Source organism: Heptranchias perlo, chromosome 11 (assembly GCF_035084215.1).
Source record: "Heptranchias perlo isolate sHepPer1 chromosome 11, sHepPer1.hap1, whole genome shotgun sequence".
Lineage (NCBI taxonomy): Eukaryota > Metazoa > Chordata > Chondrichthyes > Hexanchiformes > Hexanchidae > Heptranchias > Heptranchias perlo.
In genome coordinates, this window is record NC_090335.1 from 59,857,361 (window position 1) to 59,879,293 (window position 21,933).

Sequence of the window (21,933 nt, forward strand, 5' to 3'; positions counted from 1 at the left end):
AGAGAAAGAATGGGGGGAAAGGAAAAGAGGAACTGCTTAAGTAAAGCGTTTAATTTTTTTAATTAACTTTTATTTAAATTGTTCTAAGCATTTATTTTTCTAGCTTAAGGCTAAGGTTACAGCAATAAATCTACTCCTGCCATTTAAAAAGCTTTCTTGATACAATGTTAGTTTCAGCCTAACAATGTGTGAACTAATAGCTTTAAAAAATGTTCAGCCCAGCGAACGAATCATTTCTCTGGACCTGCAATCTAAGGGTTAAAACAATAACAAGTGAAGTAATCTGCTGATTTTAACATTCTGATTTGAAACTACCTTGCATCTAATTAGTATGTAAAATAGTGGTTCTGTTTAAAATATGCTGAAAGCCATTGAGGAGCAATAATATAAAGACATAAAGTGCTTCAGAAGGAGAAATAAATAGGTGACAGATCTGTAAAATATTCAAATTAATTTAGTCAGTTTAACATCCAGCTGTGTTTTCCTCGCCGTATAGTGGCTTTATCTTCTGCAATTGAGAGCTTGCAGAGGATTCTCTGCACAAATAAGAGACTGTTGTTTGCTCCAACAGGATTTAATTACACTAACTCATTCTTTCCCAGGACCATGAAACTGTAAAACTCCTTACCTCCCTCAGTCTTCTCTGCCTCCATCAATCTACAGGCTTTAAAGCACAACTTTGGCATCACCTGATCACAACTTTGTGATTCACCTGGTCTTCAGCTCTTTTCTGGGCAATATCAGTGTCAGCATGCCATATGAAATTCCTCTGCCTGCTATTTTAATGAAGGTATTAACCTTAAAAAAAGCAAATGGGTTAATATCTCCATTCAAACAGCAAATAAAGGAGTCACATTCTCAGCCTTAGTAGTATCCAACTGGCTTTGGTCCTTCGCTTAGGTTTATCAAATTGAAAACTCTAATCAGGGAGATTTCAGAAAAGTCGAGGACTTGAAACAGATCCACTTTGAAAAATCATTAGGGCTCCAAAATTCTCTTCTGGTCCTGGGCACTTCTCTGGTAGAACTGGCTGACGGAGACTGGAAAATGGAGTGAACATAAGAACATAGGTACATAAGAAATAGGAACAGGAGTAGGCCAAATGGCCCCTCGAGCCTGCTCCGCCATTCAATAAGATCATGGCTGATCGTCTAACTTAACTCTACTTTTCCAACCTATCCCCATATCCCTTGATTCCCTTAGTGTCCAAAAATCTATCAATCTCAGTCTTGAATATATGCACCAACTGAGCATCCACAGCCCTCTGGGGTAGAGAATTCTGAAGATTCACAACCTTCTGAGTGAAGACATTTTTCCTCACCTCAGTCCTAAATGGCCGACCCCTTATCCTGAGACTATGTCCCCTAGTTCTAGACACTCAAGCCTGGGGAAACAACCTCTCAGCATCTACCCTGTCAAGCCCTCTCAGAATTTTATACGTTTCAATGAGATCACTTCTCATTCTTATAAACTCGAGAGAAAATAAGCCCATTCTACTCAATCTCTCCTCATTCCAGGAATCAATCCAGTGAACCTTCACTGCACCCAATCTAAGGCAAGTATATCCTTCCTTAGATAAGAAGACCAAAACTGTACACAGTACTCCAGGTGTGGTCTCACCAAAGCCCTATATAATTGCAGTGAAACCCAGCTGAGACCTGGTGAGAATCCCATTGAGTTCCTTGGAAGGACCACAGAATATTTGGAGACAAAGGCCCTGGAGAGGATGGATAACTTTTGTATTGCCAGCAAATAGGAGCTGAAGATTCTTTTTAAAACTTAACTCCATCTTCGGCCTGGGAAGGGCTTCGGGGTCTCCATAGCAAATAGCTGGAGGTAGCTCTGAGTTACATCGGTAGCTAGTGATCTGCCCTTACCAATGCGGAACGCCATGTGGACTATGCGGATGACCCTGTCCTCTCAATTTGGAGTGGGGCCCACAGTAACTGACCTCGGTGCACTCATGGGCCCACACTTCTGCTGGCGGAGCAGGCCGATCTGAATTTCAGCCGTTGGGTTCTTTACCATCTCACAAAGCTTAATCTGTGGCAGCTCCTGTATTTGCCACAGTGCAAACTGGTGTTGCGGTTCTCGTTTCTTGTTTGTATTGTGATAGTTTTTTTAATGAAACTTTACGTAAATAACATTTTTAACAAGGAACATCATCATCAGTGAAACCATGACATCGTTGCCTCATTCATCACATCCTCACAGATTGCACTTTATACAAATCTGGCACTTCACAAGATGACAATACCCCTTTATCAGTTACCTCAATCTAAATGATTAACCCCCTCAAATAGAACTAAAATAGTTTTATAATTCACCACAAAAGGTCGTTACCCAATTGTTGGGTAATCTGGAGCATATTAGGAAACCCCTAGCGTCTATTAGGACCTATACCAACAACAATAAATCTCAGGTTTCTTATTGTGAGAATGTAACAATTTAATTTAAAAATATTGCCCTACTTCACCATTGTTTTCATTGACTTCTTGAGATTAAATCTCGAGATTTAACATGGTTTGCTTCAGTATTTGCTGAATGTGCAATTATCCTTCATACAGATAATCTGGTTTCAATTTACTTAGTAATTATGTTTGTCATTTAAAAAAAAATGTTAGTATAGATCCCCGTTACTTAGTCCTCTCCCATTATTCTAATTTTTCCATTGCTGCTCTCCACCACCGTGCTTCTTCTTTTAGATGAAGGGGGTGGACCAGAACTGGCAAAACTCACCTTACTAAGGTGGGTTGGTGAGTCCAAGGGCATGATTTTGACCCTGAGCCGAGAAGGGGGGTGGGGGGGGGTCAAATTGCGGACAGGAAACCCGGAAATACAGGTTTCCTGGAGGTCCTTACGATTTTGAGGTAAGTGGCACGATTTTAAAAGGGAAAAACAGGTGGGTTGGGGATGGGGGGGGCATTCAAAATCGCAACCATTTCGAACCCGCCCCCAAACTGTCTCCAACCCGCTCGCTTTTGGTTTTCACCAGGGCGGGACGAGGGGCAGGCGACCAACCACCTCCTAGGAACCGAGTTGGTGATTAAAACCATTCAAGGAGGCTTCGGGCCTTCATTTTTCTATGCTTTCTGATGTCAAGCCTGGGGGAGAGGGGGGGGGGGGTGGTGGCCAGGATTCCCGGGCCTTCTCTTTCACGCCACGTCATGCTTCCCTCAGACCCAACAAGCCCATCTGCAGTAACACCCCAACGATCACAGAACCCTGTGATGACCCCCGATCCCGCCGCCAATGATTGCAGACCCCTGCCCCCAATCGCCGACACCCTCCCCCAATGATCACGGACCCCCACCCCCCGATCCCCAACCCCCAGCCCCCTACGATCGCGGACCCACGCCCCCGATCTCCGACACACCCCCCCCGCAACGATCAGCCCCGATTCCTGACACCCCCCCCGATAACCCCCGATCCCGACACCCCCCCGTGACTGACCGCCGATCCCTACCCCATGACAGACTCCTCCGCCCGTGACCTCCGTGCCAACCCATGCCCCCCCAAACAAACAAACAAAGATTTACCTGAACACTTGCTCTCCCTGGCTGCTCTCCCGTCCAATTGAGACCAGCCTGTCAATCAGGCCAGTCAATCACACGACATACCAACAAAAAAAAAATGTTCTTACATCAAAATTGTAAGGACGTCTTTTTTTCTGTACTTCCGGGTTTCCCGTCTGCAATTTGACCCCTCTCCCCCCGCCCCCTTCCCAGCTCGGGGTTAAAATCATGCCCAAGAACGTCTTTTATATTCTTTTGTCGGTTTGCCGTCCGATTGACCAGCCTGATTGACAGACTGGTCTCAGTCGGATGGTTAGCAGTCAAGGAGAGGACGTGTTCAGGTAAGTCTTTGTTTGTATGGATGGGGGAAGGGGAATGGGTTGGCACAGGGGGCATGGGTTAGCACAGGGGCGTCAATCATGGGATGAGGGATCGGGAGGTCAGTCACAGGGTGGGTGTTGGGATCAGAGGTCATTGTGGGGGTCTGCGATCGTTGTGGGGGGGTGGGGTCGCGGGTCATTGAGGTCACCTCGTCCCGCCCCGGTGAAAACCGCAAGTGGGCAGGTTGGAGGGCGGGTCCAAAATGGTTGCGATTTTGAATGTCCCCCCGCCTCCAACCCACCCGTTTTTCCCTTTTAAAATCATGCCCCAAGTGTCCCTCAGAACTTAATCTCATGACCCATGAGGTTAAAAGCCCAACTGCAGCTTGCATCTCATGAAAACTGCTAGCCCGCTGTATGATTGCACTTGTTTTAACTAATATCTGCAACAGACCACAGATGTACTGTGAAAATAATATTCTCTCGGAAACATTGGATCGATACTAAATACCACTGAGTGGAAAAATAAGGATTTGCTGATCTACTAAAGTGGGGTTTTTACACTTTTACTCCCTCAATTTCTTTCACCAAGTGGCAGAAAATGCCACCAATTCTGGAAAATCTGCTTCAATCTACGGCCACATGCAATTTTTTAAGATCAGCAAAAGTTCTGTTTTATGGCAATATGCTTAGAATCAAAATAAACAGAGGAACTACCTTCAAACAATTAGATTGAAATCATGCTGTCTGCTATTAGTAAAAGTGCATTTCTAATTCCTCATATGGAGTATTGGTTAAATTAGCACACAAAGGAGTTTCATAACATGTTCGCTACTAATTTTGTTTAATGTAATTTTAATGCAAAATGTCTTGGTTTCATCTATAAATAAGTTTAACTTTTCCTTCATGGTTACTCAAGGACTTGTTCATATATAACCGTTATATAAAAAAAATCTTTCATAGGGTGGAAAAATTCCCATCCGATGGACTGCGCCCGAAGCCATAGCGTATCGCAAGTTCACCTCAGCTAGTGACGTGTGGAGTTATGGGATTGTTCTATGGGAGGTGATGTCGTACGGAGAGAGGCCTTACTGGGAAATGTCTAATCAGGATGTGAGTATCTTCAGTGAATTGTTCTTTTGAAAATGGGTTAAGCTGGGTGAGGATGTCAAGCATGGGAATGCCAGGTGGCCATGCATTTCTGTGTCATTTAGAGCGACAGAGAACTTTCAGTACTGAGGAGTAGTTTAAGCATCTTATTAGTATGTACGCTTACAATAAAAGAAAAGCACCAGTTGTAAAATGGGAAAAAAATGTGGTAATTCACAGAAGTAACTAAGGACTAGTTAAAAAATAATTAGATTATATGAACTACAACTCAGAAAACTATGTATGCTCTGACATGTTTGAGAAAATATATCATTTGTTCATAGTAGTTGCTTAAAAATAGTTAGCACTGGCTTTGCTAGTGTTGATGTGGAGATGCCGGTGATGGACTGGGGTGGACAAATGTAAGGAGTTGTACAACACCAGGTTATAGTCCAGCAGCTTTATTTGAAATCACAAGTTTTCGGAGCTTTGCTCCTTCCTCACCTGACGAAGGAGCAAAGCTCCGAAAGCTTGTGATTTCAAATAAAGCTGTTGGACTATAACCTGGTGTTGTACGACTCCTTACATTTGCTAGTGTTAACAGTGAACAGTGTATCCTGTAGGCAATAGGTGGTGCAGAGTTCATGTCTACTAAAGCAGCACACCACAAGTTTAAGCCTATAATTCCTCACATGACTCATTCCTAGTCTCAAGTTGTTGGGCAAAAATGTAGAGCAGGGTTACTCTTCTGCTTCAAAGTAGCTGTTAATTTTTTTCTGGATTGCACATATTTAAAAAAAAGTTCTCTTGTTTTTGACAGGGGTGAAAAGGCCTCTGTGTTTGTGCTGACCCCGCAGGCCATTTCCTCTTGGATATCCCAGTAGAGTTCCACTATATCAATGTGAAAGCATCATGCAAGTTAATATTCAGCTGCTTTAACTGTTGCTTTGCACCATCAAATAAATATATGAGGTGTATTTTCCCACCTGGTTAATGCCTGCGGTGAAAAAGTACACAGAAGAATTCCGTATGAATGCGTTATGCAGTTGTATAGGAACAGTGCTAGTTGTAAAATATACCCCCATGTGACAACACATCAAGGCCCTGTGGTACAGCAAAGCATACATCAAAATCAGAATTCTGTCCGACATCATAAATTGTATACATGAAGCTAATGTCTGCATCGCACAGGATGTAGTATGTGTATTTCAGTATGTGATGAATGTATATGTCATTATAATGCATGCAAGAAGCAACATTCCTCTGTAACATACAGGGAAACAGAATCCAAATATCATTGATGTTCAAACTATGTGATCTAATCTTGGGAACCTGGGATCTGTCACAGTCCACCATGACAGCAAAAAAAATACTGGTTGAAAATCAAATAAAACAATCTTCACAAACTCCACCTTTTAAATGGCAAGAAATGTGACTCCAACTTATCATTGCTAAGTCATTCTTTTTTTGCAACTCTGCCTCATCTCTTTATCCCATCCCCATTGTAACAGCCTTGCCTCCTCTTCTCCGTCCAACTCTGTTCCCTCCTAGTCTCCTTTTCTTTGCCCTCTCGGTGGTGGTTCTACTTGAACTCTTTCGGGTAGATTTTGACTTTGTGCAATAGTGTAAAATGGGCTGCCGATTCACGATCACCCATTTTACACTATCGCACAAAGTCAAAATCTACTCCTTTCTCTCTCTCGTGAGTGACTCTGCCTCAATTCCTTTCTCCTTCCCGTATTGTGACCTTGCCTCGTCTCATCCTCTTTCTCTCACAGTGACCCTTTCTGGTCTCCTCTCTCTCCCCTCCCATTTCAACCCTGTTTGGTTCCCTCTTCCTCCTCACACTTTGATTCTGCTTACTTCTCTCTATTCCTCCTGCCAGTCTCATCCCATTATTACCTTGCTCAATCTTCTCTTCCCCACCACCACTAAGTCGTATGGCTTTTTAAGTTTTAGTAAGATTTCAGTAAGCCAGCTTTTAAAAAAAAATCATATAAAATGCATTGTAAGCATTCACGGCATAGCAGATATAATCCTATTATGCAGTCTAAAAATCTTATTCCGCAGTCTATTTGTCAGAAATATGTCTCCAATTCATCCTTACTCTGCTGACCAATTTGCAAAGTTCCTGGAGACAGCTGCTGTTGCAGGAATGGAGCCTTCCCCAAATCTCTCCAAGTACAGTATCCCTTTAATAAACAGTAACCAAAAAATACCTTTAATGTAATGGTAATCTGAAATGATCCATTTACACAATACGCCCTCCACCCCCACCCCAGACACACACAGATAACATTTAGTTCACATCAAGATGACCTGAGCTGAATGCAATCTGTGTGTTTATGCTGAGAGCGGCCCAGATTTGTGAATGCTCCGGTCGTATTAAATTACTCACCCTCAGCACCAGCTGAATTTCATTTTCCACAGAAAACAGTAGGAGATTCACATCAGGCATTTACATCAGTCCAGTGTCACTCCCCTCCTTCACTGCTGAGAGCAGCTCAGAGCTCAAGAGATGGATAGGGATGGGCTCCAAAGTCTCTTCTGAACTAAACAGAGTCAGTTTAAACTCATCTGTATGTTTTCCAAGTTCAGTCAGCTCAGAAGTATCCAGACTCTGGATTATATGAATTGAAAGATCAAACTTGGCACTGAATCCAAAACTTCAGATGCAGACCATCTGAGCTGCATCCAAATTCTGTTTTACTTAAAATCCAAATTAAACACAAATGTTGATCCCTGTAGGGTTTATTCTAAATTATGATCAGAGTGAATGGGGGTCATTTTGACTTTGTGCGATAATATGAAACGGGTGATAGCGAATGGGCAGTCCATTTTACATTTCTCACAATTTTCATTTCTGTTGAAATCAATTGGAAGAGATGTAAAACGGGCTGCCGATTCGCTATCAACGGTTTTACACTATCGCACAAAGGCAAAATGACCCCTAAGGAGTCTGCACCAGATCGTTCTATTTAGCTGCAAATTTGCAGCTCCTGTATGAGGAGGGCTTTAAATTGTACATTTATCTGGATTTAAACACACCAGCCCTTGATTCAGCAATAGCTGAGCCTTGCTTCATGCCAATAGAGTCCCTACTGCATTGAAATCCATGATAAACAAACGCTTTCTCTTTCAATTTGACCACGTTCCTCAGAGGAGTAGTGTTTTATTGTGATACGGTGATTCACCGAAGTTGTCCTCTATTGAATCCTCATTCAGGTAATTAAAGCGGTCGATGAAGGGTATCGGCTGCCGCCCCCCATGGACTGCCCAGCTGCCCTGTATCAGCTGATGCTGGACTGTTGGCAGAAGGATAGGAACAACAGGCCCAAGTTTGAACAGATCGTCAGTATCCTGGACAAGTTGATTCGGAATCCCAGCAGCCTGAAGATCATCGCCAATACTGCAGCAAGGTGACCCAATTGGTTCTTCACAAAAAAAAAAGGTTTTCAATATGTATGACTCAGTTAAACAAAAAAACAAAATTGGAGTATCAGGACGCACACTATCAGTTAAATTGCCACAATTATCTTTCGGTGTTGACAAAGGTGAACGGTGCTGGCCATTCACAGACTACAGGGATGTGAGAGGCCACTAAAAACGTTACCCAGAGTAACATGCACTTGGTAAACCCATCGTACACTGAATTCAGTGGCAACATGTACCAGTTCATGCTTTCTCCTGCACCATTGCAATTCATTCTGAGAGAGCAGAGGCGCAACCATGGGGTGGGCGAGGGAGGGGTATGGATGGCAATGAGTGGGAGGGGGGGGGGTCATACCCCTCCTAAAAAAAAAATTTTGGTATGGGCTAGGTCTCTTCTTCCTTCTCTAAATTCCAGAATTGTCTCTGTTGCTCTCCCCCCCCCCAACCCCAACCCCGCATCCTCCCTCCAACAATTGTTATGGAGTATATTCATTTTATGCACAAAACACCATACTCTGTTCAAACAGCATTAACATATTATAAAAGTATTAAGCCTCAAATCCCAATCCGCATATTGGGGCCCCTACTTCACTCTTTTTTTGTAATATGTGTAATTTGAATAAAATGATTTAAGGATTATAGAGTATACATAAATGTAGCTGGTTTTAAGTGGACTCCCTTGGGTGTGTAAGCAATCTGTTGGTATGGTAATACATCAGTCGTGCAGTATAAAGTTATGCGGTTTAGTGCCGGAGGCTCAGTCTTGATCAAACACAATCATTCATTTGAATGTGGTTCATGTTGTAAAATAAACCACTAACAATAGGCTACTGCTTCTCCATCCACCTGTGTGGCATTCTTAATGGGGTTGAAATCAGTGCCTCCTGGATCTCAAGAAGTTATTAATTTTTATTTATGTTAGTGCATTTAGGGAAGCTATACATCAATTAAGGATGAATGGCCCCTGATGTTGGTTGTGAATTCTCACATCGTTACCTCCTCTTTCTGGTTCTGAGTCTTGGGTGGAAACTCCACCCTCCTGACCAACATGTCGGACAAGTCTTGTCAATTCTCGAATGGAACTTCTAACTGGGCTACCTTAATAATCAGAAACAAACCTCAAAAAAAGACTCATCTTAATTAGAGTTACATAGAAATTACAGCACAGATAAAGGCCATTCGGCCCAACTGGTCTATGCTGGTGTGTATGCTCCACACAAGCCTCCTCCCACCTTACTTCATCTAACCTTATCAGCATAACTTTCCAATCTTCTTTCTTAGGAGAAAACTATATAAATTTAGTAAAGGTGGTAACATTTGAATTCTACTCTTCAAAATTGGCTGCCGCTAATGAGACTTTTTAAGCATATTTAAATAAATTACATGTGCACCAGTGTTTCATATTTTAATTTTTCTGGCAACCCCTGCATTTCCTTCATTTCTCTTTAAAGGTCTCAGTTTGCACCCTGTTCATCTTTAGTTGCCACAGAGTAACAGTCTGCCCCATGGATTTTTCCGTGCCCTTTGCCAATGCCACTGAATGCCAATAGGTGCATACTGTGTGCGGTAGGCCAAGTCTGCCTCCATATTTTTTTCCAAAGGTCCCCTCTCATTGCAGTGTCTGCACAAGGTATTCCGTCAGTGACCCAGCAAAACTCCGCCAACGTGGCTATCTAAATTCAAGAGACAGTTGAAGGCGGGATTTCAACTAGAGCCGTATAAACAGGGGTTTAACATCAGGAATCAAACTACCAGACCAGCTTCAGTCACCAGTTTCTCAGGATCTGTTCAGTACCAGAGCCAGGTTCTGTAGACTTACTTGTATTTCTGGACTACACATGACACTTAGCACAGAGAATACACTTTAGGTGTTTTAAAGGCAGTAGATGAAGAGCAATTGAAGGCTCTTACAAAGGTTGTATTCAGGGTTGTTATTTCCATTACTAGGAGAGGTACCACATTTTTTAAGTTTAGTTTTTGTGACAGTTTGATATTCCAAATGAAGACTGAGCTCGTTAAAACTTTTGACTTTTAATATCTTGCAGATTTGCTCCTGTAGCCCCTGCGATTTCCTTTAGAGAAAATTGGTTCATGTTCCCCCCCAGAAACTAAGCTTTGGTGATTTATGAAAGGCATTAACAACCTGGTAGGAAACAGCAGGACAGCAACTCAGCTTGTAAGAGCAACAGAGAGTAAAACACACCTAATTTGTCTGTTCCTGTACGAATTAATAGGATGCATGACCCGGCCAATAAATTGCATGGTCCAGGCCACAGACAGGCATCTGGGTCACATGCTGATGCATGCAACTGTTCCGGAATACCACCGTTCCCTGGGTCTCGCATTGAGACATCACAGACTCTTCACAGTCAGATCCAAATTCCTTTAGACTACTAAATTGTCCAGATGTCCTCCCTCAGGAGGAAAAAAAATAGCCAGTATCTTTGCAATCACTGGGGTGGGGGGTGGGGGGAGGCAGGGCTCTCCGAATATGCTAGTGCTGGTAATTTTAGATTTCATTTACAAGTTCAATTGACTTCAACATAAGCTAAAGTCCACTGTAGTAATCAATAACACCATCATTTAAGTAGCGGTACACTTTGTAATCCTATCAGTTACCAGCAGGAAAAAGATCCTATTTAAAAAACAAATCGAATTGACTTATTGCATTTGACTTGTATATTTTTACATCATTTATAAATATTTAAATTTTCAGCCATTTTCCTGTTTTCAGCAGTACATGTTAGAAACAGCAATGTTATCATGTAAACCCTTAGCACACTCATATTGAATTCCTATCTCCGCTGTCTTATAATGTTTATAATACTATTGATAATAAACAGGTTAATAGTGGGGAGAGGCATTTGGTGTAAGTGCATTAAGCATCTGTATGATAACATTGCTGACCTTAATTTCTAGGCTTAAGCATGACCCGGCAATGGTAAAGAAATTTAAATTGCACTAAAGTAGCAGCAATTTCTTTTTAATGTTAAATCACCAACATTAGTCTTCTTTTGAATATTAAACTAAACTTGATTTGCTGTTGCTGGAAGGAGCACCCAGTGTCATGTTACAGGTACATTTCTTTGAGGTGAAACAAAGAATGACTCAGACCAGGATTTTCCTTGGACATTGATGTTACTGCTTCCATTTTGCCCTTCAGTGAGGTCTCTGTCTCTCCCAGGTTAAACCCATTTCCACTCCAACATAAGAGATTTATTTTTAAAAAGCTGCTATTCCAAAAATCTGAAATGATTCACTGAAATTTGCTGGAAATACCCATCTTCAAAATTATGAGTTCATTTCTAAAAGTTATCAAATGGCTGCAGCAGGGGTTCCAAGCTCTTACCACCCACACAGGGTGAAAGCTCATGCTAACTATACCACTGATGGGTTGAAATCACACCCTGCAGTATTAATGGCGAATGTGTTAATGCATTCTGATAAAATTTCTTCAAAATAAATGGGCTAATTGCAAACAAAATAAATGGTAAACAATACAACCTAAATTTTTCATTACTGATAGGGCAGTTGGAGATACGTTAAGATAGTGGAGAAAGGAATTTCAGATGAACATGTTACCAATATTGCACAATATGATTTTAACCCCTAAATCTGTATCAGGCAGTACATGAATTTCCTTTGGGGTTTTCCCGGCGTAAGATCAACGGAAACCCCAGCAACACCGCCTAAATGGGGTTTCTGCTGCTCTGCTGCCAAAGTTATGGCAGCCAATTGGGAGAACTCCTGGTATACATCTATATCATGATTAATTCTTACCCTGCTTAACAAATGATATTCATACAGCTGGCAGACACAAAAAATGGAAAAGACGATGACCTAAGTTCAGTTATGATGTGGAGATGCCGGTGATGGACTGGGGTTGACAATTGTAAACAATTTTACAACACCAAGTTATAGTCCAACAATTTTATTTTAAAATCCACAAGCTTTCGGAGGCTTCCTCCTTCCTCAGGTGAATATGGAAATGAAATCCATATGTTCAAATGAAGTTCAGTTAGATGGCAAAGAAATCATATATGACAATAAGATTATGTTCTAACACGTGCTAAGTTTAATACATGGTAAAAGAACAACCTAAACTTTGCATAGCTGATAGGGCACTTTTAGCTACATTAAGCCATCATCAAAATGCAGTCAACAGATTTGTTATTACAGCTATATCTCCTCTTTAAGTAACAACCTTGAATTATTTACTTGCAGTGCATATATGTGTGTGTGTGTGTGTTGGTGTACGTATATTGTACATAAACTGATCTGGAATGAATGTGAAGAAGATTCTGTTGCAAGGTCTGATTTTTTGACTGAACTATTTCACCTTTTTATGAAATATATCAAGAAATATATCAGAGCAGTGGGAAGCATTCAAGGAGGAGATAGAGAGGGTTTGGAGCGAATATGTTCCCACAAAGGAAAAAGGGTGGGACTCCAAAATCGAGAGCCCCCTGGATGTCAAGGAGTTTACAGGGTAGGATAAGGCAAAAAGGGAAGCTTATGTCAGATTCCGAGAGCTCAATACTGCAGAAAGCCTAGAGGAGTATAGAAAGTGCAGGGGTGAAATTAAAAAGGAAATTAGGAAAGCAAAGAGACAGCATGAAAAAATATTAGCAAGTAAAATCAAGGAAACCCCAAAGATGTTTTATAAATACATAAAGAGCAAGAGGATAACTAAGAAAAGAGTAGGGCCTATTCGAGACCAAAAAGGTAACCTGCGTGTGGAGGTGGAAGATGTGGGTATGATTCTTAATGAATGCTTTGCGTCTGTCTTCACAAAAGAGGGAGACAATGCAGACATTATAGTTAAAAAATATTGGATGGGATAAATGTAGTGAGAGAGGAAATACTAAGGGTTTAGCATTTGGAAAGTAGATAAATCACCAGGCCCAGATGAAATGTATCCCAAGCTATTATGAGAAGTAAGGGAGGGAATAACGAAGGCTCTGACCATCATTTTCCAATCCTCTCTGGCTACAGGTGTGGTGCCGGAGGATTGGAGGACTGCTAACGTTGTACCTTTAGGGAGAAAGAGATAGACCGAGTGATTACAGGACTGTCAGCCTAATCTCAGTGGTGGGCAAATTATTGAAAAAAATTCTGAGGAACAGTATTAATTGTAATTTAGAAAGGCATGGATTAATCAAGGACAGTCAGCATGGATTTGTTAAGGGAAGGTCGTGTCTGACTAACATGACTGAATTTTTTGAGGAGGTAACAAGGAGGGTCGATGAGGGTAGTGTATTTAATGCAGTCTACTTGGATTTTAGCAAGGCTTTTGACAAGGTCCCACATGGCAAACTGGTCAGAAAAGTAAAAGCCCATGGGATCCAAAGGAAAGTGGGAAGTTGGATCTAAAATTGGCTCAGTGGCAGGAAGCAAAGGGTAATGGTCGATGGTTATTTTTGTGACTGGCAGGCTGTTTCCAGTGGGGTTCTGCAGGGCTCAGTACTAGGTCCCTTGCTTTTTGTAGTATATATCAATGATTTAGACTTAAGTGTAGGGGGCATGATTATGAAGTTTGCAGATGATAAAATTGGCCGTGTGGTTGATAGTGAGGAGGAAAGCTGTAGACTGCAGGAAGATATCAATGGACTGGTCAGATGGGCAGAAAAGTGGCAAATGGAATTCAGTCCAGAGAAGTGTGAGGTAATGCATTTGGGGAGATCAAACAAGGCAAGGGAATACGCAATACATGGGAGGATACTGAGAGATGTAGAGGAACAGAGGGACCTTGGAGTGCATGTCCACAGATCCCCGAAGGTAGCAGGACAGGTGGATAAGGTGGCTGAGAAGGCATATAGGATACTTTCCTTTATTAGCCGAGGCATAGAATATAAGAGCAGGGAGCCTATGCTAGAACTGTATAAAACACTAGTTAGGCCACAGCTAGAGTACTGCATACAGTTCTGGTCTACACATTACAGGAACGATGTGATTGCACTAGAGAGGAGATTTCCGAGGATGTTGCCAGGACTGGAGAATTTTAGCTATGAGGAAAGATTGGATAGACTGGGTTTGTTTCCTTTGGAACAAAGGAGGCTGAGGGGAGATTTAATTGAGGTGTATAAAATTATGAGGAGCCTAGATAGAGTGGATAGGAAGGACCTATTTCCCTAAGCAGAGAGGTCAATAACCAGGGGGCATAGATTTAAAGTTATTGGTAGAAGGATTAGAGGGGAGTTGAGAAATGTTTTCACCCAGAGGGTGGTAGGGATCTGGAACTCACTGCCTGAAAGGGCGGTAGAGGCAGAAACCCTCATCGCATGTAAAAAGTACTTGGATATGCACTTGAAGTGTCGTAACCTACAGGGCTATGGACCAAAAGCTGGAAAGCTCTTTCTCAGCCGGCGCAGACATGACGGGCCGAATGGCCTCCTTCTGTGTCGTAAATTTCTATGATTCTATGAAACAGATGGTTGCTGACTAAACAGATACCAGGGCTGGGAGAATTTACATGGGAGGCTCTGTGTGCTAGTCAGGGAACCATAGGTCCATATATGAGTCTCACCTGAATATAATGAACCATCAAAAACACACCCTGCATTCTAACATTGCCGTATTGTAGCACTTAATGTACAACCTGTAGAAGACATTTGATGAATTGAGTAGGCTTTTAGTTCTGTCTGTAGGAAGCAGAAAGAACATTTCCATTAATACAAAGGGTCATCATTTAATTACCTAAGATTTTTACTGTCTGCATAAATGTGAAAAACAATCTGTGTGTAACATGCTTATGTCAAACGTATCAGAGCAGATCTACTGCCCCCTCACCTTCTCTCCCCTGCAACCTCAGTGCTGGACAGGAACAGCACACTCAAAGTGCATTGCCCCTGTCCAGGCCCAGGAGTGCTAGTATTTCCTATCCCAGCCCATTAACATGGCTCGAGAGCACCCCTGTTGCACGCTGGCAGAGCATAGTTTCGACAGAAGGGGGAAAATGTTTGAGGTTAGCTCAGGCCTGCAGCTGTGTGTTAAGTCTCCAAAATCAGGCCTGCTGGTTGCTGATGGAGATCAACAGCCAAAAAGCCCCGATTATATGCAAACATCCTGAGAGCAGTCAAGAACAGCAATTAATCATCTGTTATCTGCAAATATCCTTATAACAACTGATCCGTATTAACTGACATAACATTATAAATAAATAATTACTGTAAAAGTGCTTCATACTTGACATTTTGAAAACAATCAAACGTTAACTACAAAAAATGTGTGGTTATTGACGAGTGTTTTTTTTAATCAGAATCTCAGGTTTTGTATTTAGCCAGTAAGCTCTGGTTCTTGTTTTAAGTATTAGGTTGCTAAGGGTACCTGGGGGCACGAACCTTTCAGTTGTATTGGTAAAGTTCATTAATTGACTCCACATAACGCAGTTTATTACCTTTTCTTTGGACCTTTTCTCCTTGATTGGAATTGGATAATCAATACTTCAGAGCAAGCTTGCAAACCTCTGGGGTACGAATTGACCAGTGTTTAATCTGCGCATTGATTGTTATCGTCATTCCCTAGTCCTGGTCCACAGTCTCCAGGGAATATTAACTAACTCACCAAAAATTTGCAGTAATGATTGTCAATGCAATGAGGTAAATATTGATCAACTCCCAAAATCCCAATGCTGCAGAAAGCCAAGGAAAGAATACAATCCCCAAATGAGGTGCTTCCTGTGGTCTTTATGATTTTTTTTTACCTACACAGACTTGTTTAACTATCATCAGACAAATGCAGATAATTGCTTGTTAGCAGCAGGCTCAATTTGTTAAGGAGAAACTTCTTTTTGTGAGTAATAGCTGTTACCAGCGATGTTTGCCACTGTTACTGCAGTAGAACCTCACTAAATGACCAGCCCTCCAACTCAGTCAGCCTAAGTCTACTATTTTTTTCCAACTCCCTTTTAAAATCGACATTAGCGCTTCCTGTAAGCCTCACACTTATTTCCCGTCACACTTTAGATGTCACAGTTCGGTAACGCAAAACGGGCTCATAGCCAATCAGCAGTTCGCTTATCTTTTCCATTGAAGTCAATGAAGAAATTCAGACGTGGTATAATGTGAGCTGCTGATTCGCTAATGCCCATTTCATGCTCCCGCCAAACACCATTTTCACCCCCCACACTTTAGTGCATGCTCTGACCCACTGTGAGCAATGCCACGGGAGACCCATTAGACTATATAAAAAGTTTTGGGAGTGTCTATCACGCTTCAGATGTCGCACTTCAAAGTGTCAAAAATATGAAACAACAGAGAAAGATTAACAGTTACTTCTTGCTTAGGTCAATTAGGTTAATTGATTTTTGTTGAGGTACGCCTGCAAAATGACCTGGAGCCAGACAGTTACAAGCACTGGCAATCTGCAAACTTCCTTCGACATAGGAACAGGAGTAGGCCATTCAGCCCCTCGAGCCTGTTCCATCATTCAGTGAGATCATGGCTGATCTGTATCCTGACTCCATCCACCCGCCTTGGTTCCATATCCCTTAATATCCTTGGCTAGCAAAAATCTATCGATCTCAGATTTACAATTATTAATTGAGCTAACATCTATTGCTTTTTGTGGGAGAGAGTTCTACACTTCTACCACCCTTTGCGTTAAGAAGTGTTGCCTAACTTCTCTCCTGAATGGCCTAATTCCACCAATTAATCTGCTATTGTCCCACGGATGTTTACTGCAAGAAGATTTTATGGTCTTAAAGGGACAGGCCACATTAAACACAGTTCCACTTTAGCAACAGAATAATACAGTACATTGTGCATTGAATGATATAAGCTCCTATCATAACACAGCTTGTCATCCAACCTACCATGAGAAGGGCCACAGGAGATCTACGAATAAGAATAAATTACTTTGTGACCCCATGTTGTTAAGTGGTGAATGTTATAATAAGGTAACTCAATGAGCTTCAAAAATCTACAGAACGATTTATTAGGAATTGACAGTTCGTTATCTCATTCAGATAATCCTAGCTTCCTGATCATCTAAGAATTTGCATTGGAACTGAATAAAAAAAAGTTCAAAAGAGGAATAAATTTCTTGTATCAGAAATTCAGTCCCAATTTGTTTACAGCAAATATAAAAAAAGCAAAAAAAACACACACAAAAAAAAATTTAGTTCTCCCATTTGGATTTATTTTTATTTAAAGCAAAATGTCCTTGATTTTTATAGAATACGGCATCTGGGAAAGCTAAAGTTTACCGGACTGGTTAGCGTGGTAACTCATGTTACTGCACTATGTTGTAACCTGAGAGACCTGTGCCCAGTTGTTAACTCCTGCGGGTGGGGGCCAAGTTGAAATGGAAACCATCTGGCCTTCCGCTGTGTGAAGCCTGAGAGATTTTAACTCCCGGGCCTCAGCTGCATGGGCCTGGTCAGACTCCCGCCGGAATACGGTGTAAGCGCTAACAGTCGGCGGATGGGTGGGCGTGGAATTTTGGGGGCAGGAGGCCACCACCGGGGATCCAAAAGAACAGTCCCTGGCAGTCAGATAAGTGCATAGGGGGTGGGGGGAGATCAGGAGGGCATTGCAGTTGGAGGGGGAGGGAAGCCCTGAGCAGCAGTTGCCCAAGGTGGAGCCTGGAGGAGCACTCCTGCTCTTTTTGGTTCACAAGGAAACAAAACAAACAAAAATAAATCATATTTTCTGGGCCTCTTCTGGCCTCCGATCCGCTTGCCGCCCAGTTGGTCTGGTGGAGAAGCTAAAATGGCTTCCCATGCTCAGGCCTCGGGTTAAAATTGCAATCAGGCCCTGATGACGTCATTGGAGACCGTCCTGCATATTTAAAGTAGGACTCCACTGCCTTCTGTCGGGTGTCCCACTCGTCTGCTCAAAAGAGCAAATCAAAATCGCAACCCATGCAAAGGCAGCGGGATGGGAGGGGGTAAATCGCTACGTCTATTTTACCTGTCCACCCATCCGGTTTCCTAATCTTGAATTCCAGTCTCAGTTGACCAGGTCACTTGGACTTGTCAGGTTGTCAGGCGGGTTCTTAGCTACAACATGTAGCAGAGGTGAAGGGCCTAGTCAACATCAAAAAATTGTCAGGTGGTGGGGGGGCCCACCTCAGGTTGAGTTTCACACCCCTAATGGATATTCACAGTAAGCAGGAGGCCACTGATAATTCCATGGGCAGAGCCGTTCCATCCTCTCACATAGAGTCCACTTTCGTCTGTTAGGAGGCAATAACTAGACAGAAACATATATTTTTTTAAATTCACGCTCTCCTCAGGCATTGCTAATGTCCTCACTTGGATCCTTTGCTTCATTAGAAAACAGGCACAAACTGCTTAGTTTCAAACCTGAAGATTGCACAGTGGTCGGTCAATGCCATAATCTGACAGCTTGAACAGATGAAGTCAAAGTGACAGATAAATTCCATGGCCGTGCTGAAAAGCTACGTGCAGCCTGGAAGTCCCTGCTGTTACTAGTTGCTGCTTTCACACACAATGCTCTGTACTTATTCCTGGCTTCCTGATTTCCTTCCAATTAGGCCATCAAATCTGCTGCTTGACCGAAGCAACACAGACGTTACAGCTTTCCGCTCCGTGGGTGACTGGCTTGATGGTGTCCGGATGGGACAATACAAGGACAGCTTCATGGGGGCGGGATACAGCTCCTGCGACATGGTGGCAAAATTGTCCTCAGAGTAAGTTAATCTATCATCTTCGTTGACAATAGAACATTTCGAAATTAAGTGCTAGGTTCCAGAAGTTGCATTAGCACTGGAATGTGTGCATCCGACTGCTAGTGTCATTATTAACCTTGGATTCGCAAGCATCTTGTAGTACTAACACTGAGATAATTAGATCTTATTTCACCATAGAGGCTTCCTATCTGGCTTTAATGATTGAAATACTACAGAGACAAGCCAATGTCAATGCTTTAGGTTGTGCAATGCTGGAAAAAATGGGAGTCACTTGACGCCTTGCACATGTGACATCCTTTAAAAAAGCCCTCTCAGGTTTCCTGATCATTCAGCAGGTAAATGAACTATGTGGGGCAGCACTGAGCCGTATAAAAAGGAAGCTTTCAGGGTTGAGCAATGGTCTGCAATGAGTCTGAAAACTTGAGTCAGAGAGCATCGGGGGTGCTACAGTTGGCCTTAGTGTTGTTAGGTTAGAGAAAGGAGAAACTGGCCAGGGTTCCTGCTCCTAATACTAGACATGAGCACTTGTCGGTTCTAGGTGAACACCGAGTTGGCTTTAGCTTTGATTTCTCCATACCACCCAAAAAAAGGACAGCCCATTTACACTCGGTGACCAGGCTGACATCTGTAAAATGATCACTTGGGTGAGGATTGGAGTCCTGCTGTCACCTACTGTGGAGCTTTTTTGAGAATGTTACAGATAAAATAGGTAATGGAGCTCTCTATGATAAAGCTTATTTGGACTTTTGGAACGTTTTTGACAAGGTTCCACATGAAAGACTTCTAATTAAATTATTTGCCATAGGAATCCAGGCTAGAACATTGAACTAGATACAAAATAGGAAATGGAGAGCACTTGTGAGGTGTGTATGTCAGACAGGGCAAGGCATTGATTGAAGTCATTGGGCCCAGTGGTTGGATCCCTACTGTTTCCAATCTGTATAAATAATTTGAATATTGAAACCAACTGTTCAAATTTGCTGACAAGAGTAGAGAGAAGACCAATTTTAACTATAGGTGGAGAACAGGCAGGCAGCAGGTTTAGCTTGCCCGCTGCTCGGCCATTCTTACAGGCAAGAGGTCCAAGCCATTTTAAGGCCCAGGCCTCACTTACATGCCGCCAGAGAGTCACAGGCACCAAGCGCCACCCCGCAGCAGCTCACCGGTTGTGGGAAGGCAGAAAATTAGCTGGCTCCTTTGCTGAGCTGGCCAACAGTCAGAACCTGAAGGGGGAAGCAATTTGATGGGGTGGGGCCTTGGAAAGCCCGGCAACTGGTCGGAGTTCTTTTTGTGGGCCCATGAGGAGCACTTCTGCTCCTCCTAGCCCCACCAAAAAAAAAAATTAGACATGACAAAACTTGGAAATGTAGTAAACAATGAGAAGGACAGCAGCAGACTTCAGGAGGTGATGAACAAGCTGGTGAAATGGGCAGTCACATGACAGATGAAATTTAATGCAGGGAAGTGTGAAGTGATGGATTTTGGGAGGAAGAATGAGGAGAGGCAACTAAATTATACAATTTTAAAGGGAGTGCAGGAACAGAGAGACCTGAGGGTTCACATACACCGAAGATAGTAGGACAAGTTGATAAAGCAATTAAAAAAGCATATGGGATCCTGGGCTTTATTAATAGATTGTAAACAATTTTACAACACCAAGTTATAGTCCAGCAATTTTATTTTAAATTCACAAGCTTTCGGAGGCTTCCTCCTTCCTCAGAGTGTACAGGAGATTTTCTAGTATGGTACCAAGGATGAGGAATTTCAGTTGTGTGGAGAGTCTAGAGAAGCTGGGATTGTTCTCCTTAGAGCAGAAAAGGTTAAGGGGAGATTTAATAGAGGTGTCCAAATTTATGAGGGGTATTAATAGGGTAAATAAGGAGAAACTGTTTCCATTGGCAGGAAGGTCAGTAACCAGAGGACACAGATTTAAGATAATTGGCTAAAGAACCAGAGGAGAATTTCTTTTTACGCAGCGAGCTGTGATCTGGAATGAACTGCCTGAAAAGGTGGTGAAAGCAGATTCAGTCGTAATTTTCAAAAGGTAATTGGATATATGCTTGAAAAGGAAACATTTGCAGAGTTATGGGGAAAGAGCAGGGGAGTGGGACTAATTGGATAGCTCTTTCAAAGAGCTGGCACAGGCACCATGGGCCGAATAGCCTCCTCCTGTACTGCAAGATTCTCTGATTTCCTGGGCCGTTTTTGAGTGGCCTCCTGTGGTCCTTTTAAGGAGCATTGATTAGGCCCCTCACAAATGGGGGGAGTGTGCACAGCACCAGCAGAAAAGCATTCTTCCAATTCAAAATAAGACATCTCACAGCTTAAAGAGGCTCTTTCAGACTGCCAGTTCTGTCTAGGACTGTAAAGACTTAGAAGCTGTGAAACTGTTGGCTTCACACTTGCAATCTGTAAGATAATGCATCATGCTACACGCATTGAATGCTGAAACTTAATAACTGGGATAACTTTACATCTACTTTGAACTTCAGTGCAATGTTTTCACTGTACATAATTGAAGAAAATTTCTTTCTGCCTTTGTGATAAAATGTCACCTTAGCTGTCTAAATTTAAAGCTGTGTGAGCTTGTACATGCTATTTGTCTAATTTTATTAATCCTTCTTCATTGTATTGCTCCTGTTTTATATGCAACTCATTCATTTTATACCACAATAACTAAGTTTTATGAAGGCCTTGGAGATAATTTTAATCTCCAAGGATGGGTGGGTTGGGAACGGGTGGGAGGTTGAAATAACAACTTTTTGGTGCAGGACCGAATCCCGGCTCCAACATGCTCACTTCTGGGAATAACCCAGGCAGGTTTGTTTGCATGTGCACAATAGACATCAGGAAGTCCCACCCCACTTAAAGCCGGCGGGCCGATACTTAAAAGGACATTGAACCTCATTGGGATACTTGAGGTA

General features: G+C 42.4%; 1 protein-coding gene across 2 annotated transcripts in view; it reads left to right on the forward strand.

Moving 5' to 3' along the window:
• Positions 1–21,933, forward strand: part of epha3 (eph receptor A3) — a 218,528-nt gene that overhangs the window by 181,772 nt on the left and 14,823 nt on the right. For both annotated transcript variants that reach the window (XM_067993160.1, XM_067993161.1), the window contains exons 14-16: positions 4,799–4,948; positions 8,150–8,343; positions 18,854–19,009. In XM_067993160.1, the coding sequence (XP_067849261.1) occupies positions 4,799–4,948; positions 8,150–8,343; positions 18,854–19,009 (500 nt within the window). The remainder of the gene's footprint in view (positions 1–4,798; positions 4,949–8,149; positions 8,344–18,853; positions 19,010–21,933) is intronic.